General features: G+C 68.2%; 1 protein-coding gene across 15 annotated transcripts in view; it reads right to left on the reverse strand.

The window, feature by feature from the left end:
* The window catches only part of SYNGAP1 (synaptic Ras GTPase activating protein 1), a 38,950-nt gene extending 23,436 nt beyond the window's left edge, over window positions 1-15,514 (reverse strand). For 6 of the 15 annotated variants that reach the window (XR_011137172.1, XM_068923881.1, XM_068923880.1 and 3 more), the window contains exons 1-3: window positions 11,475-11,493; window positions 11,275-11,380; window positions 6,475-7,687 (exon numbers count right to left, since the gene is read on the reverse strand). Coding sequence is in view for 9 of the 15 variants with exons in the window: in XM_068923881.1 (XP_068779982.1) it covers window positions 6,475-7,668 (1,194 nt within the window). In the remaining 6 variants the exon portion in view is untranslated. Of the gene's footprint in view, window positions 1-6,474; window positions 7,688-11,274; window positions 11,381-11,474; window positions 11,597-15,414 lie in introns of those variants that run through there. The other 9 variants (XR_011137171.1, XR_011137169.1, XM_068923883.1 and 6 more) reach the window with 4 other exon arrangements.
* Between the last annotated feature and the right edge of the window lie 2,667 nt (window positions 15,515-18,181).

An 18,181-nucleotide genomic window follows, 5' to 3' on the forward strand; every position in this document is an offset into this window, starting at 1 on the left:
AGTGACACTAGGGACACCTGGGGAGTGTGGACACCAGGCGGGACATGGACACTGGGGACATTGGGGACACCAGGGGGACATCGGGGGGGAAAGGGACACTGGGGACACCATGGACACCAGGAGGACATTGGTGGGGACAGTGACCCTGGGGACACCAGGGGGACATTGGGGACACCGGGGGGGACATGGACACTGGGGTGATGCTGGGGGGGGGGACACTGAGGACATCAAGGGGACACTGGTGGGGACAGTGACACTGGGGACACCGGGGGGACACTGGGGACGCCATGGACGTCAGGAGGACGTTGGTGGAGATGGTGACACGGGTGGACGGGGACACGGGGGGGGAAGGGACCTTGGAGGGACCCTGGGGACACCGGGAGGGACCTGGGGCACTGCCGCAGAGCGCTGGGACAGCACGGGGGGGCCCAGGCGTCCGGGTCCAGCGTCCCCATCTCCCCTCGTCCTCCTCCACCTCCCCCATCCTCCTCCATCTCCCCCATCTTCCATCTCCCCTTCTCCTCCTCCATCTCCACTGTCTTCTTCCATCTCCCCTTGTTCTCCTCCACCTCCTCTGTCCTCCTCCACCTCCCCCATCTTCCATCTCCCCTCGTTCTCCTCCATCTCCTCCATCCTCCATCTCCCCTCGTCCTCCTCCATCTCCCCCATCCTCCATCTCCCCTCGTCCTCCTCCATCTCCCCCTTGTCCTCCATCTCCCGTCCTCCTCCATCTCCTCCATCCTCCTCCACCTCCCCCATCTTCCATCTCCCCTCGTTCTCCTCCATCTCCTCCATCCTCCATCTCCCCTCGTCCTCCTCCATCTCCCCCTTGTCCTCCATCTCCCCTCGTCCTCCTCCATCTCCTCCATCCTCCACCTCCCCCATCTTCCATCTCCCCCATCCTCCTCCATCTCCCCCATCTTCCATCTCCCCTCCTCCTCCATCTCCCCTCGTCCTCTTCCATCTCCTCCATCCTCCTTCATCTCCCCTCCTTCTCCTCCATCTCCACCGTTCTCCTCCATCTCCCCTCATCCTCCTCCATCTCCCCCGTCCTCTTTCATCTCCCCCGTCCTCTTTCATCTCCCCCTTCTCCTCCATCTCTCATCCTTCTCCATCTCCTCCCATCCTCCTCCATCTCCCCTCGTCCTCCTCCATCTCCCCTGTCCTCCATCTCCCCCGTCCTCCCCCACTGCCTCTCCTCCCTTGGGCACCCTCCATCCCTCCCTCCCTCATCTCTCCTTCCACTTCTCCATCCCTCCACCCTTCCCTCCCTCCCTCTTCACCCCTCTCCATCCCTCCTCCCCCCGGCGCCCCCTCCATCTCCCCCCTTCCCTTCCCCTCCCCTTCCGTCCTTCCTCCCATCCCTCCCTGCCTCTCGCCATCCCTCCCTCCTTCCTTCCTTGCTCCTCTCCCTCCCTCCCTCCCTCCCTGCCTTCACCCCTCCATCTTCTTCCATCTCCTTCTTCCATCCTATCTTCTTCCATCCCTCCATCTTCCTTCCGTCCATCCCCCTTCCATCTCTCCTTTCCCTGTCCATCTTCTTCCCTCCCTCCTTCCTTCCACACCTCCCTCCATCTCCTGTTTCCATCCCTCCCTCCTTCCTTCCTTCCATCCCGTCTTCTTCCCTCCCTCCTCCCCTCCCTCCCTCTCTCCATCTCCCTCTTCCATCCTCTCCTTCTTCCTTCCCTCCCTCCACCTCTCCATGCCTCCTTCCAATCCTCCATCTCCTTTCCACCTCCTCCTTCCATCGCTCCATCTTCTGCCATCCCTCCTTCCCTTTCCATCCATCCCTCTCTCCATCTCCCTCTTCCAGCCTCTCCTTCTTCCTTCCCTCCATCCATCTCTCCATCCCTCCTTCCAACCTTTCATCTCCTCCCTCCAGCCCTCTCTCCTTCTGACTCTCCATGTCCTTCCTCCTCCTTCTGCCATCCCTCCATCTTCTGCCATGCCTCCATCCCTCTCCCTCTCCCATCCTCTCCTTTTTCTTCCTTCCATCTCTCCATCCCTCCAACCCATCTGCTCCTTCCACCTCTTTCTTCCATCTCTCCATCTTCTGCCATCCCTCCATCCCTCCTTCCCTCCATCCATCTCTCCATCCTGCCTTCCAACCCTCCATCTCCTCCTTCCACCTCCATCCCTCCCTGTCCCTCCCTCTCCATCTCCCTCTTCCATCCTCTCCTTCTTCTTCCTTCCATCTCTCCATCCCTCCTTCCAACCCTCCATCTCCTCCCTCCAGCCCTCTCTCCTTCCAACCCTCCATCTCCTCCTTCCACCTCCTTCTTCCATCTTCTCCATCTTCTGCCATCCCTCCTTCCATCCATCCCTCCATTGCTCCCTTCATCTTCTTCCATTCCTCCTTCTCCTTCTCCCTTCCCTCCATCCCTCCACCCCTCCTTCCCTCCACCCCTCCTTCCCTCCACCCCTCCTTCCCTCCATCTCTTTCCATCCCTCCCTCCCTTCTTCTGCCATCCCTCTCTCCATCTCCCTCTTCCATGCTCTCCTTCTTCTTCCCTCCCTCCACCTCTCCATCCCTCCTTCCACCTCCTTCTTCCCTCCCTCCATCTTCTGCCATCCCTCCTTCCCTCTTTCCATCCATCCCTCTCTCCATCTCCCTCTTCCATCCTCTCCTTCTTCCTTCCCTCCCTCCACCTCTCCATCCCTCCTTCCAACCCTCCATCTCCTCCTTCCACCTCCTTCTTCCCTCCCTCCCTCCATCTTCTTCCCTCCCTCCAGCCCTCCCTCCCTCTCCCTCTTCCATCCTCTCCACCTCCTCCTCCCTCGCTGCCTCCCTCCATCTCCCCCCGGCCCCTCGGCTCACACAGGCCATCGCACGCTGCCGCGGGGACGGGCCGGGGCCGGCGCACACGCGTGTGCATGCACACGGAGCCTCACGCACGCGCACACACGCCGAGCCCCGCACACGCACGCCGAGCCACACACGCACGCACACACGTGTGCACGCACACGCCGAGCCCCGCACACGCACGCCGAGCCACACACGCACGCACACGCGGGTGCACGCACACGCCGAGCCCCGCACACGCACGCCGAGCCACACACGCACGCACACGCGGGTGCACGCACACGCCGAGCCCCGCACACGCACGCCGAGCCACACACGCACGCACACGCGGGTGCACGCACGCTGAGCCACGCACAGGAAGCAGCGCACACACGCATGCACACGCGCGTGCGTGCACACCGAGCCTCGCACACGTGCAGTGAGCCGCACACACGCATGCACACGCATGCACACCCATGTGCACGCGCACAGTGAGCTGCGCACACGCATGCACATGCACGTAGATGCATGTGCACGCCCGTCGAGCCTCGCACACGCACAGCGAGCTGCGCACCCGCACGCACACGCGTGTGCACGCACGCCGAGCCCCGCCCACGCATGCCGAGCCGTGCACACGCATGCACACGCGTGTGCACACACGCCGAGCCTCGCGCACACACGCACATGCCTGCACACGCGTGTGCGCGCACACCGAGCCTTGCACACGCGCACGCACGCACACGCGTGTGCATGCACCGAGCCGGGCCTGCGCTCGGCCCCCCCCCGCGGCACACGTGGAGCCAGGCGCACTCACACTCACCTCCAGCCATGCACACTCACACTCACTCCCGGAAGCATGCGCCCTCACTCACGCACCCCCAAGAGCCCCGCGCACACTCACGCTCGCCCCTCGAGGCGTGCACGCTCACTCCCGGCCGTGCCCGCTCACACTCGCTGCCGGAGGCGTGCACGCTCACACTCACCCCCCACGGCAGCGCACGCTCACCCTCAGGGCCCTGCACGCTCACTCTGCACCGTGCACGCTCACACTCACTGCCGGAAGCATGCACACTCACTCATGCAGCCCCCTCTCCCCAGCCGTGCACACTCACACTCACCCCAGGTGTCATGCACGCTCACTCCGCGCCGTGCACACTCACACTCACCCCAGGTGTCATGCACGCTCACTCCGCGCCGTGCATGCTCTCTCCGCGCCGTGCACACTCACGCTCACCCCGGGTGTCATGCACACTCACTCCACGTAGTGTACGCTCACACTCGCTGCCGGAGGCATGCACGCTCACTCATGCACCCCCCCACACAGCCGTGCACGCTCACACTCACCCCAGCTGTCATGCACGCTCACACTCACCCCGGTTGTCATGCATGCACACTCCACGCGGTGCACGCTCACACTCACCCCAGGTGTCATGCACGCTCACACTCACTCCCGGAGGCATGCACGCTCACTCATGCACCCCCCCCCGAGCCGTGCACACTCACACTCACCCTGGTTGTCATGCATGCTCACTCCACGTAGTGCACGCTCATGCTCGCTACTGGAGGCATGCACGCTCACTCCGCACCGTGCACACTCACGCTCACCCCAAGGGTCATGCACCCTCACTCCACGCTGCGCCCACTCACACTCACCCCAGGTGTCATGCACGCTCACACTCACTCCCGGAGGCATGCACGCTCACTCATGCACCCCCCCACAGCCGTGCACACTCACACTCACCCCAGCTGCCGTGCACACTCACACTCACTCCCGGAGGCATGCACGCTCACTCATGCACCCCCCCATAGCCGTGCACACTCACACTCACCCCAGCTGCCGTGCACACTCACACTCACTGCCGGAGGCATGCACGCTCACTCATGCACCCCCCCACAGCTGTGCACACTCACACTCACTGCCGGAGCCGTGCACACTCACACTCACCCCAGGTGTCATGCACGCTCACTCATGCACCCCCCCCATAGCCGTGCACACTCACACTCACCCCAGCTGCCGTGCACACTCACACTCACTGCCGGAGCCGTGCACACTCACACTCACTCCCGGAGGCGTGCACGCTCACTCATGCACCCCCCCCATAGCCGTGCACACTCACACTCACCCCGGCTGCCGTGCACGCTCACTCCGCGCCGCGCGCGCTCACACTCACCCCGGCGGCAGGGCACACTCACCCTCCCCCCTCCCACGCGTGCACACTCACCCTCACCCCCCCCACCTCACTCACTCCCCGCGCGCCCCCCCCCCCGCTGCCGGCGCCGCCCCCCTCCCCCCCCCCGCACTCACCCTCACCCTCCGCGCAGCGCCCCCCCCCGCACTCCGCCGAGTGCCCACTCGCACTCACCTCAGCGCGGCGCGGCCCCGGCAGCCCCGCGCGCCGCCGCGCCCCGGGCCATGGCGGGGGGGGGGGGAGGGGGGGAGCGCGCGCGCGCGCGTGGGGGGGGAGCAGCGGGGCGGGGGCGGGGCCGGGGGCGGGGCCGAGGGGGGGGCGGGGCCGGGCGGGGGCGCGCGCGCGGCCGAGCCGGGGGCTGCGGGGGCGGCGGCGGCGGGGGGGGGGGAGGGGGCGGGGCGCGCGCGCGCCCCCCCCTCCTCCTCCCCCCCCCCCCCGCCCCGGCGTGGCGCTGCCGGCGCCGTTGCCCGGGCGACGCGGCCCCGCCCCCCTCCCCCTTCCCCGGCCGCCGCGCATGCGCGATGTGGGGAGGGGGGGCGGGAGGCGGCTGGCCACGCCCCTCCCGCCCCGAGCTGGCTCCGCCCCCCTCCTCAACCCCCCCCTTCCCCCCCCCCGCCGGCGGCGGCACGTGGGGGGACATGGGGGGAGATGGGGGGGACATGGGGGGACGTGGGGGGACATGGGGGACGTGGAGGGACATGGGGGGACGTGGGAGATGGGGGGACGTGGGGGGACATGGGGGACGTGGGGGACGTGGGGGACGTGGGGGACGTGGGGGACATGGGGGGACATGGGGGGACATGGGGGGACATGGGGGGACATGGGAGATGGGGGGACATGGAGGACGTGGAGGGACATGGGGGACGTGGGGGGACGTGGGGGGACATGGGGGGACGTGGGGGACGTGGGGACATGGGGGACATGGGGGGACATGGGGGGACGTGGGGGACGTGGGGGGACATGGAGGACATGGGGGGACATGGGGGGACGTGGGGGACGTGGGGGACCTGGGGGACGTGGGGACATGGGGGACATGGGGGGACATGGGGGGACATGGGAGATGGGGGGACATGGGGGGACATGGGGGGACATGGAGGGACATGGGGGGACATGGGAGATGGGGGGACATGGGGGACATGGAGGACATGGAGGGACATGCGAGATGGGGGGACATGGGGGGACATGGGGGGACATGGGGGACATGGGGGGACATGGGGGGACATGGGAGATGGGGGGACATGGGGGGACATGGGGGGACATGGGAGATGGGGGGACATGGAGGACATGGAGGGACATGGGAGATGGGGGGACATGGAGGGACATGGAGGGACATGGAGGGACATGGGAGATGGGGGGACATGGAGGGACATGGGGAGACACACCAGGAACCAGGAGGTGCGGGGGGGGGGGGTCAGGGACACAGGGGGACACTGGGATGAGTGATGCTCCGGTGAGGGGACACTGGGACTGGAGACCCTGGGGGCAAGGGGACACTGCAGGCACCTCGGGGCTGGGGACACTGGTGGTGGCAGCGGTGACATGGTGGTGACGGCCGAGGTGGTGATGGTGCTGACAGAGATGGTGATGGTGGTGGCAATGGTGGTGACGGTGGTGACAGAGGTGGTGGCAGTGGTGGTGGCAATGGTGACAGAGGTGACATGGTGGCAGTGGTGATGATGGTGATGGTGGTGACAGAGGTGGTGGCAGTGGTGATGGTGGTGGTGATGGTGATGATCGGTGACGTGGTGGTGGTGACAGTGGTGGTGGTGGTGACACAGGTGACGTGATGGTGGCAGAGGTGATGGTGGTGACAGAGGTGGTGGCACTGGCGGTGGTGGTGCAGTGGTGACAGAGGTGACATGGTGGCAGTGGTGATGGTGACAGAGGTGGTGGCAGCGGTGGTGGCGATGGTGGTGATGGTGATTGGTGACGTGGTGGTGACGGTGGTGGTGGTGACAGAGGTGATGTGATGGTGGCAGTGGTGATGGTGGTGACAGAGGTGGTGGCACTGGCAGTGGTGGTGGTGGTGACAGAGGTGACGTGGTGATGGTGGTGGTGGTGATGGTGGTGACAGAGGTGGTGGCAGCGGTGGTGGTGGTGGTGATGATCGGTGACGTGGTGACAGTGGTGGTGGTGGTGATGATCGGTGACGTGGTGGCAGTGGTGGTGGTGGTGGTTACAACGGTGACAGGTGATGTGGTGGCAGTGGTGATGACGGTGGTGGTGGTGACAGCAGTGACAGAGGTGACGTGGTGGTGGTGATGGTGACAGAGGTGGTGGCAGTGGCGGTGGCAGTGGCGACAGAGGTGACGTGGTGGCAGTGGTGATGGTGGTGGTGGTGGCGGTGGTGGTGATGATCGGTGATGTGGTGGTGGTGGCAGTGGCGGTGGTGGTGGCAGTGGTGACAGAGGTGACGTGGTGGCAGTGGTGGTGGTGGTGGTGGTGGCGGTGGTGGTGATGATCGGTGACGTGGTGGTGGTGGCAGTGGCAGTGGCGGTGGCAGTGGTGACAGAGGTGACGTGGTGGTGGCAACGGTGGTGGTGATGGTGGTGATGGTGGCGGCGGTGGTGACACCGGGGGGAGGGGGGGGGTTGGCCGGTGAAGGCGGCGGCGCTGGCGGCGGTGACACCGGCGGTGACGGTGACGGTGGCCCGGCGGCGGTGGCCGCGTCACCTCCCCCCGCTCCGCCGTCGCCATGGCGACGCTTTTAAGCCAACTTCGCCCGGGAGACAAAAATCTTTTTTTAAATGCCGGGAGGAAGCGGGGGAGGGGCAGGGCGGCGGGGGAGGGGCGCGGCCAGGGCCACCCCCGGGCCACCGTCCCGTCCCGTCCCGTCCCCCCCAGCCCGGGCCGCCCACCCCACGGGGCCACCAACCCCTCCAGGGCCACCAACCTCCCCTTGATGCCACCAAACCCCCCCCAGGTGCCACCAACCCCCCCCAGGGCCACCAACCTCCTCCTTGGTGCCACCAACCCCCCTTGGTGCCACCAACCCCTCCAGGGCCACCAACCCCCCCCGGGCCACCAACCTCCTCCTTGGTGCCACCAACCCCCCCAGGTGCCACCAACCCCTCCAGGGCCACCAATCCCACCCCTTGGTGCCACCAACCCCTCCAGGGCCACCAACCCCCCCCAGGTGCCACCAACCCCTCCAGGGCCACCAACCTCCTCCTTGGTGCCACCAACCCCCCCCAGGTGCCACCAACCCCTCCAGGGCCACCAACCTCCTCCTTGGTGCCACCAACCTTTCCAGGGCCACCAATCCCACCCCTTGGTGCCACCAACCCTTCCAGGGCCACCAATCCCACCCCTTGGTGCCACCAACCCCTCCAGGGCCACCAATCCCACCCCTTGGTGCCACCAACCCTTCCAGGGCCACCAATCCCACCCCTTGGTGCCACCAACCCCTCCAGGGCCACCAACCCCCCCCAGGTGCCACCAACCCCTCCAGGGCCACCAACCTCCTCCTTGGTGCCACCAACCCTTCCAGGGCCACCAATCCCACCCCTTGGTGCCACCAACCCCCCTCTGGGGCCACCAATCCCCCCCCCCCGGAGCCATGAAACCCCTCCAGGGCCACCAACCCCCCAGGGCCACCCACTCCTTCAGGGCCACCATCCCCACAGGGCCACCAACTCCTCCCTGGGGCCACCAACCCCATGGGGCCACCAACCCCTCCAGGGCCACCAGCCCTCCCCCCCAGGGCCACTGTCCCCACAGGGCCACCAACCCCATGGAGCCACCAACCCCCCCCCCAAGGCCACCAACCCACCCAGGGCCACTAAGTCCCTCCTTGGGGCCACCAACCCCCCCCCCAGGGCCACTGTCCCCATGGTGCCACCAACCATCTCCCCCCCACCCCGGCCCGGACGCCTGGGCCCACCCGCAGGGGCCGAGCAGGCCCCGGCCAAGGCCCCCGGACACCTGGGTCCTTCCCTGTCGCCCCCCACCCCCACCGCCGCCACCACCACCCGGACGCCTGGGCCCCCACCAGCCGCGGCCCCTCCCTGCGCACGGGGGTTTCCCCAGCAACCGTTGCCGGGCGCCCGCGGTGCCTCGTCTCCAAGGGAGCGGGCATTATGGGATGGAGCTCCAGGGTTCGGGGGTGGGAAGGGGAGAGGGAAGGAGGGGCCCAGGCGTCCGGGGTCACGAGTGGGGAAGGGGCCCAGGCGTCCGGGTCATGGGATGGGAAGGAGCCAGGCGTCCGGGTGATGTGAAAGGGGTGTCCGGGAGGGGCCCAGGCGTCCGGGGTCACAGAAAAGGGGGATCCATGAGGGGCCCAGGCGTCCGGGGTCACAGACAGGGGGGATCCATGAGGGGCCCAGGCGTCCGGGGTCACAGGAAGGGGGGATCCACAAGGGGCCCAGGTGTCCGGGGTCACCAGAAGGGGGTGCAGGAAGGGGCCCAGGCGTCCGGGATCACAGAAAAGGGGGATCCACGAGGGGCCCAGGCGTCCGGGGTCACAGACAGGGGGGTGCAGGAAGGGGCCCAGGCGTCCGGGGTCACCAGAAGGGGGCGCAGGAAGGGGCCCAGGCGTCCGGGATCACAGAAAAGGGGGATCCACGAGGGGCCCAGGCATCCGGGGTCACAGGAAAAGGGATCCACAAGGGGCCCAGGCGTCCGGGGTCACAGACAGGGGGTGCAGGAAGGGGCCCAGGCGTTCGGGGTCACAGACAGGGGCATGCAGGAAGGGGCCCAGGCGTCCGGGGTCACCAGAAGGGGGCGCAGGAAGGGGCCCAGGCGTCCGGGGTCACAGACAAGGGTGTGCAGGAAGGGGCCCAGGCGTCCGGGGTCACAGGAAGTGGGATCCATGAGGGGCCCAGGCGTCCGGGGTCACAGACAGGGGTGTGCAGGAAGGGGCCCAGGTGTCCGGGGTCACCAACAGGGGTGTGCAGGAAGGGGCCCAGGTGTCCGGGGTCACAGAAAAGGGGGATCCACAAGGGGCCCAGGTGTCCGGGGTCACAGGAAGGGGGGATCCACGAGGGGCCCAGGCGTCCGGGGTCACAGACAGGGGTGTGCAGGAAGGGGCCCAGGCGTTCAGGGTCACAGGAAGCGGGATCCATGAGGGGCCCAGGCGTCCGGGGTCACAGACAGGGGTGTGCAGGAAGGGGCCCAGGTGTCCGGGGTCACAGACAGGGGTGTGCAGGAAGGGGCCCAGGCGTCCGGGGTCACAGGAAGCAGGATCCACGAGGGGCCCAGGTGTCCGGGGTCACAGACAGGGGTGTGCAGGAAGGGGCCCAGGCGTCCGGGGTCACCAGAAGGGGGTGCAGGAAGGGGCCCAGGCGTCCGGGATCACAGAAAAGGGGGATCCACGAGGGGCCCAGGCGTCCGGGGTCACAGACAGGGGGGTGCAGGAAGGGGCCCAGGCGTCCGGGGTCACCAGAAGGGGGCGCAGGAAGGGGCCCAGGCGTCCGGGATCACAGAAAAGGGGGATCCACGAGGGGCCCAGGCATCCGGGGTCACAGGAAAAGGGATCCACAAGGGGCCCAGGCATCCGGGGTCACAGACAGGGGTGTGCAGGAAGGGGCCCAGGCGTCCGGGGTCACAGACAGGGGGTGCAGGAAGGGGCCCAGGCGTTCGGGGTCACAGACAGGGGCATGCAGGAAGGGGCCCAGGCGTCCGGGGTCACCAGAAGGGGGCGCAGGAAGGGGCCCAGGCGTCCGGGGTCACAGACAAGGGTGTGCAGGAAGGGGCCCAGGCGTCCGGGGTCACAGGAAGTGGGATCCATGAGGGGCCCAGGCGTCCGGGGTCACAGACAGGGGTGTGCAGGAAGGGGCCCAGGCGTCCGGGGTCACCAACAGGGGTGTGCAGGAAGGGGCCCAGGTGTCCGGGGTCACAGGAAGTGGGATCCATGAGGGGCCCAGGCGTCCGGGGTCACAGACAGGGGTGTGCAGGAAGGGGCCCAGGCGTCCGGGGTCACCAACAGGGGTGTGCAGGAAGGGGCCCAGGTGTCCGGGGTCACAGAAAAGGGGGATCCACAAGGGGCCCAGGCGTCTGGGGTCACAGGAAGGGGGGATCCACGAGGGGCCCAGGCGTCCGGGGTCACAGACAGGGGTGTGCAGGAAGGGGCCCAGGCGTCCGAGGTCACCAACAGGAGTGTGCAGGAAGGGGCCCAGGCGTCCGGGGTCACAGACAGGGGTGTGCAGGAAGGGGCCCGGGTGTCCGGGGTCACCAACAGGGGTGTGCAGGAAGGGGCCCAGGTGTCCGGGGTCACAGGAAGCAGGATCCACGAGGGGCCCAGGCGTCCGGGGTCAGCGACAGGGGTGTGCAGGAAGGGGCCCAGGCGTCCGGGGGGGACCGTACCGTGCTCGGGGTGCGGGCGGCCCTCCACGGGGACGCTGACGGTGCGCCGCAGCAGCTTGCTCCGGCAGGGCTCGCCGCGCCGGTCGCGGATGAGCAGCGGGTGGATCTGCGGGGCGGGAGGGAGGGGGGGGGGGGTCAGGGGCGCGGGTGCCCCCCGCCGGCCCCCCGAGCCCCCTCCCCGGCCCGGCGGCCGCTCTCACCTCCTCCTCGTCCAGCATCAGCAGCTGGTTGCCGGAGATGATGCAGAAGCGGGGGTTCCAGGCCGGGCGCTCGTAGGGCGACGGCGCGTAGGGCCCGCGGGCCAGCGGCCCTCCCCGGCCATCTGCCGGCGCCCGGCGGCCGCTCACGCCGCCGCCGGGGCCCCCCCGCCGCAGCCCCCCCCCCCCAGCCCAGAGACCCCCGAGCTGAGACCCCCCTGAGCTGAGACCCCCCAAACCTGGGACCCCCCCCAGCCCAGAGACCCCCGAGCTGAGACCCCCCCAGCCGAGACCCCCAACCTGAGACCCCCCCAAACCTGAGACCCCCCTGAGCTGAGACCCCCCAAACCTGGGACCCCCCCCAGCCGAGAGACCCCCGAGCTGAGACCCCCCCGAGCCCAGAGACCCCCCAAACCTGAGACCCCCCAGCCGAGACCCCCAACCTGAGACCCCCCCAAACCTGAGACCCCCCTGAGCTGAGACCCCCCAAACCTGGGACCCCCCCCAGCCGAGAGACCCCCGAGCTGAGACCCCCCCGAGCCCAGAGACCCCCCAAACCTGAGACCCCCCAGCCGAGACCCCCAACCTGAGACCCCCCCAAACCTGAGACCCCCCCAAACCTGAGACCCCCCCAGCCGAGACCCCCCCAGCCGAGACCCCCCAACCTGAGACCCCCCCAAACCTGAGACCCCCCTGAGCTGAGACCCCCCCCAGCCGAGAGACCCCCGAGCTGAGACCCCCCAGCCGAGACCCCCAACCTGAGACCCCCCCAAACCTGAGACCCCCCCCAAACCTGAGACCCCCAGGCTGAGACCCCCCCCGAGCCCAGAGACCCCCAAACCTGAGACCCCCCCAGCCGAGACCCCCAGCCGAGACCCCCCCAAACCTGAGACCCCCCCAAACCTGAGACCCCCCCAGCCCAGACCCCCCAACCTGAGACCCCCCCAGCCGAGACCCCCAACCTGAGACCCCCCCCGAGCCCAGAGACCCCCAAACCTGAGACCCCCCCAGCCGAGACCCCCAACCTGAGACCCCCCAACCTGAGACCCCCTCAAACCTGAGACCCCCCCCAAGCTGAGACCCCTCAAACCTGGGACCCCCCCCAGCTGAGACCCCCCCCAGCCCAGACCCCCCAACCTGAGACCCCCCCAAACCCGAGACCCCCCTGAGCTGTGACCCCCCCAAAGCTGAGAGAGTCCCCAAAACCAGAGAAACTGCCCCAAAACCAGAGAACCCCCAAACCTGAGACCCCCCCAAGCTGACAGCCTCCCAAAACTGAGACCCCCCCAAAACTGAGAACCCCCCCCGAAAGCTGAGGGAGTCCCCAAAACCAGAGAAACTGCCCCAAAACTCACAACCCCCCCCAAAGCCAAGACCCCCCGAGCCGAGACCCCCAAACCTGAGACCCCCCCCAAGCTGACAGCCCCCAAGCTGAGACCCCCAAAACCGAGACCCCCCCAAACCTGAGAAACCCCCCGAAAGCTGAGGGAGTCCCCAAAACTGGAGAAACTGCCCCAAAACCAGAGACCCCCCCCAAAACTGGAAAAACTCCTCAAAACTAGAGAAACTGCCCCAAAACAGAGAAACTGCCCCAAAACTGGAGACCCCCCAAACTTGAGACCCCCCCCTTCAAAGCCGAGACCACCCCCAAACCTCAGAGTCCCCAAAACGGGAGAAACTGCCCCAAAACCAGAACCCCCCCCAAAACCAGAGAACCCCCCCAAAACTGGAGACATTCCCCAAAACCGCAGAAACTGCCCCAAAATGGAGACCCCCCCCAAAACCAGAGACCCTCCCCCAAACTAGAGAACCCCCCCAAAACCGCAGAAACCCCCCCAAAACCTGCGCCCCCCCCAACCCCGGTGCGGGGGGGGGGGGAGGGGCCGCGCAGCCGCCCCACCGTTGCCGGGCAACCGCGGCCCACCCGCGCGCGGGGGGTGGGGGCGGCGGGCCCGGACGCCTGGGCCCCCCCCGCCCGCCCGGACGCCTGGGCCCCCCCCCCCGCCTTCTCCCCGCGCCGCCCCCGGACGCCTGGGCCCCCCACGCTGCGGGGGTGTGCAGGGCCGGACGCCTGGGCCCCCTCACTGAAATGGGGGGGGGGAGCGGGGCAGCACCCGGACGCCTGGGCCCCCTTCAGGCCTCCCACGTTGGGGGGGAGCCCGGACGCCTGGGCCCCCTCGCTGAAATGGGGGGGGAGTGGGGGAGCACCCGGACGCCTGGGCCCCCTTCAAGCCTCCCACTGGGGGGGACCCGGACGCCTGGGCCCCCTTCAAGCCTCCCACATTGGGGGGGACCCGGACGCCTGGGCCCCCTCACTGAAATGGGGGGGGGGACCCGGACACCTGGGCCCCCTTCAAGCCTCCCACATTGGGGGGGACCCGGACGCCTGGGCCCCCTCGCTGAAATGGGGGGGGGGACCCGGACACCTGGGCCCCCTTCAAGCCTCCCACTGGGGGGGACCCGGACGCCTGGGCCCCCTTCAAGCCTCCCACATTGGGGGGGACCCGGACGCCTGGGCCCCCTCACTGAAATGGGGGGGGGACCCGGACGCCTGGGCCCCCTTCAAGCCTCCCACTGCGGGGGACCCGGACGCCTGGGCCCCCTCACTGAAATGGGGGGGCGGACCCGGACGCCTGGGCCCCCTTCAAGCCTCCCACGTTGGGGGGGGGGGAACCCAGATGCCTGGGCCCCCTCGCTGAAATGGGGGGGGGAGCGGGGCAGCACCCGGACGCCTGGGCCCCCTTCCAGCCTCCCACGTTAGGGGGGAGCCCGGACGCCTGGGCCCCCTCACTGAAATGGGGGGGGGGGGATCCGGACGCCTGGGCCCCCTCGCTGAAATGGGGGGGGGGACCCGGACGCCTGGGCCCCCTCGCTGAAATGGGGGGGGGACCCGGATGCCTGGGCCCCCTCACTGAAATGGGGGGGGGGGACCCGGACGCCTGGGCCCCCTCGCTGAAATGGGGGGGGGGAGCAGGGCAGCACCCGGACGCCTGGGCCCCCTTCCAGCCTCCCACGTTAGGGGGGAGCCCGGACGCCTGGGCCCCCTCACCGAAATGGGGGGGGGGATCCGGACGCCTGGGCCCCCTCGCTGAAATGGGGGGGGGGACCCGGACGCCTGGGCCCCCTCGCTGAAATGGGGGGGGGACCCGGACGCCTGGGCCCCCTCGCTGAAATGGGGGGGGGGACCCGGACGCCTGGGCCCCCTCGCTGAAATGGGGGGGGGGACCCGGACGCCTGGGCCCCCTCGCTGAAATGGGGGGGGGACCCGGACGCCTGGGCCCCCTCGCTGAAATGGGGGGGGGGAGCAGGGCAGCACCCGGACGCCTGGGCCCCCTTCCAGCCTCCCACATTAGGGGGGAGCCCGGACGCCTGGGCCCCCTCACCGAAATGGGGGGGGGGAATCCGGACGCCTGGGCCCCCTCACTGAAATGGGGGGGGGGGAGCAGGGCAGCACCCGGACGCCTGGGCCCCCTTCCAGCCTCCCACGTTAGGGGGGGACCCGGACGCCTGGGCCCCCATCTAGCAACCCACGTTGTGTGGGGGGGGGGAACCCGGACGCCTGGGCCCCCCTCGCTGAAATCGGAGTGGGGGGGGGGGAGGGAGGGAAGAGAAGAGAGACCGAGCACCCGGACGCCTGGGCCCCCCCCTCCCCCCCCCCCAATTCACCCGGACGCCTGGGCCCCCCCCAATTCACCCGGACGCCTGGCCCCCCCCCCTTTCCCCGCATTCCCCGGCCCCGTTTCCGTCCCCACAACTGGGTCAGGCCGGGGGGGGGGGGAGGGGGGGGGGGACACGCGGCGGCTCCGGTTCCCCCCCCCCAAAAAAAAAATCCGGTTCCCCCCCCCCAAATCCGGTTCCCCCCCCCGAAACCGCCCCCCCCGCCGGCCGCTGTCCGCGGTGCTGACGGCGCTGCCCCCCCCCGGCCCCCCCGGCCCCCCGGTACCTCGGAAGGGGACATAGGACATGATTCCTCCGCTACCCCCGGGCGCCGGGCATGGGCGGCGCGGGGCAGCCACAGCCGGCCGGGGCGGGGCCCAGGCGTCCGGGAGGGGCCCAGGCGTCCGGGAGGGGCCCAGGCGGCCGGGAGGGGCCCAGGCGGCCGGGAGGGGCCCAGGCGTCCGGGTGGGACCCAGGCGTGTCGAGGAGCCCAGGTGTCCGAGGAAGGGGCCCAGGCGTCCGGGAGGGGCCCAGGCGTCCGGGAGGGGCCCAGGCGTCCGGGGGCGCCGGCGGCCGCTGTCGGAGACGCGGCGGCAGCTGCAGTGGGGGGGGGGGAGGGGGGGGCCGAGCGCCGCCGCGGCCCCTTTAAGGGCCGCCCCTCCCCCCCCCGGGCACCGGCGACATCGGGGCCACCGGGGCCACCAGCATCACCAGTGACACCAGTGACACCAGTGGGACCAGTGTCACCAGTGGGAGCAGTGCCCATGGACACCAGTGACACCAGTGACACCAATGGGACCAGTGGGACCAGTGTCACCAGTGGGAGCAGTGCCCATGGACACCAGTGACACCACTGACACCAATGGGACCAGTGTCACCAGTGGGACCAGTGACACCAGTGTCACCAGTGGGAGCAGTGCCCATGGACACCAGTGACACCAGTGACACCAATGGGACCAGTGGGACCAGTGTCACCAGTGGGAGCAGTGCCCATGGACACCAGTGACACCAGTGGGACCAGTGGGACCAGTGACACCAGTGTCACCAGTGGGACCAGTGCCCATGGACACCAGTGACACCAATGGGACCAGTGGGACCAGTGACACCAGTGGGACCAGTGACACCAGTGACACCAGTGACACCAATGGGACCAGTGGGACCAGTGACACCAGTGGGACCAGTGTCACCAGTGGGAGCAGTGCCCATGGACACCAGTGACACCAGTGTCCCCAGCGTCCCCAGTGTCCCCAGTGCCCGTGGGCACCACGGTCACCAGTGGCACCGGGGCCGCCGCTGTCCCCAGGGCTGCCGGCAGCGGGCACAGGGTGAGCGTGAGCGTGCACTCAGGGGAGCGTGCACGGGCTGAGCGTGCACTGCACGAGTGTGAGTGTGCACAAGTGTGAGCATGCACTCAGGGGAGTGCGCATGGGCTGAGCGTGCACCGCACGAGCGTGAGCGTGCGCTAGGGCAGTGTGCACTCAGTGAGCGGCACAAGGGCGGTGTGTACAGGCTGAGTGTGCACTAGGTGAGTGTGCACTAGGGCAGTGTGCACCAAGCGAGTGTGCACTAAGTGAGTGTGCACTAGGTGAGCGTGCAAAGGCTGAGTGTGCAGTACACTTGGGGAGCGTGCACTGCGGGAGCGTGCACTAGATGAGATTGCCCTAGGTGAGCGTGCACTGCATGAGTGTGAGTGTGCACTAGGGGAGTGTGCATTAGGGGAGCATGCACTTCACGAGTGTGCACTGCACAAGTGTGAGTGTGCACTAGGTCAGCGAGCACTAGGTCAGCGTGCACCGCACGAGTGTGAGCGTGCACTAGGGGAGCGTGCACTGCACGAGTGTGAGTGTGCACTAGGTGAGGGTGCACTAGGGGAGCATGCACTGCATGAGTGTGAGTGTGCACTAGGTGAGGGTGCACTAGGTGAGTGTGCTGTAGGTGAGTGTGCACTGCACTAGGTGAGTGTGCAATAGGTGAGTGTGCACTGCACTAGGTGAGTGTGCACTGCACTAGGGGAGCGTGCACTAGGTGAGTGTGCACTAGGTGAGTGTGCACTGCACTAGGTGAGCGTGCACTAGGTGAGTGTGCACTGCACTAGGTGAGCGTGCACTAGGCGAGTGTGCACTAGGTGAGTGTGCACTGCACTAGGTGAGCGTGCACTAGGTGAGCGTGCACTGCACTAGGTGAGTGTGCACTGCACTAGGGGAGCGTGCACTAGGCGAGTGTGCACTAGGTGAGTGTGCACTGCACTAGGGGAGCGTGCACTAGGTGAGTTTGCACTAGAGGAGCGTGCACTAGGTGAGTGTGCACTAGGTGAGTGTGCACTGCACTAGGTGAGTGTGCACTAGCTGAGTGTGCACTAGGTGAGTGTGCACTGCACTAGGTGAGCGTGCACTGCACTGGGGGAGCGTGCACTAGGTGAATGTGCACTGGGTGAGTGTGCACTGCACTAGGTGAGCGTGCACTGCACTAGGCGAGTGTGCACTGGGGGAGCGTGCACTGCACTGGGTGAGTGTGCACTGGGGGAGCGTGCACTAGCTGAGTGTGCACTGCACTAGGCGAGTGTGCACTGGGGGAGCGTGCACTGCACTGGGGGAGCGTGCACTAGGTGAGTGTGCACTAGGGGAGCGTGCACTGCACTAGGCGAGTGTGCACTAGGTGAGCGTGCACTGCACTAGGTGAGTGTGCACTAGGGGAGCGTGCACTGCACTAGGGGAGCGTGCACTGCACTGGGGGAGTGTGCACTAGGTGAGCGTGCACTGCACTGGGGGAGCGTGCACTAGGCGAGCGTGCACTAGGTGAGTGTGCACTAGGGGAGCGTGCACTGCACTGGGGGAGCGTGCACTAGGTGAGTGTGCACTAGGGGAGCGTGCACTGCACTAGGCGAGTGTGCACTGCACTAGGTGAGTGTGCACTAGGGGAGCGTGCACTGCACTAGGGGAGCGTGCACTGCACTGGGGGAGTGTGCACTAGGTGAGCGTGCACTGCACTGGGGGAGCGTGCACTAGGCGAGCGTGCACTAGGTGAGTGTGCACTAGGGGAGCGTGCACTGCACT

This window comes from Struthio camelus, chromosome 36, assembly GCF_040807025.1.
Source record: "Struthio camelus isolate bStrCam1 chromosome 36, bStrCam1.hap1, whole genome shotgun sequence".
NCBI lineage: Eukaryota > Metazoa > Chordata > Aves > Struthioniformes > Struthionidae > Struthio > Struthio camelus.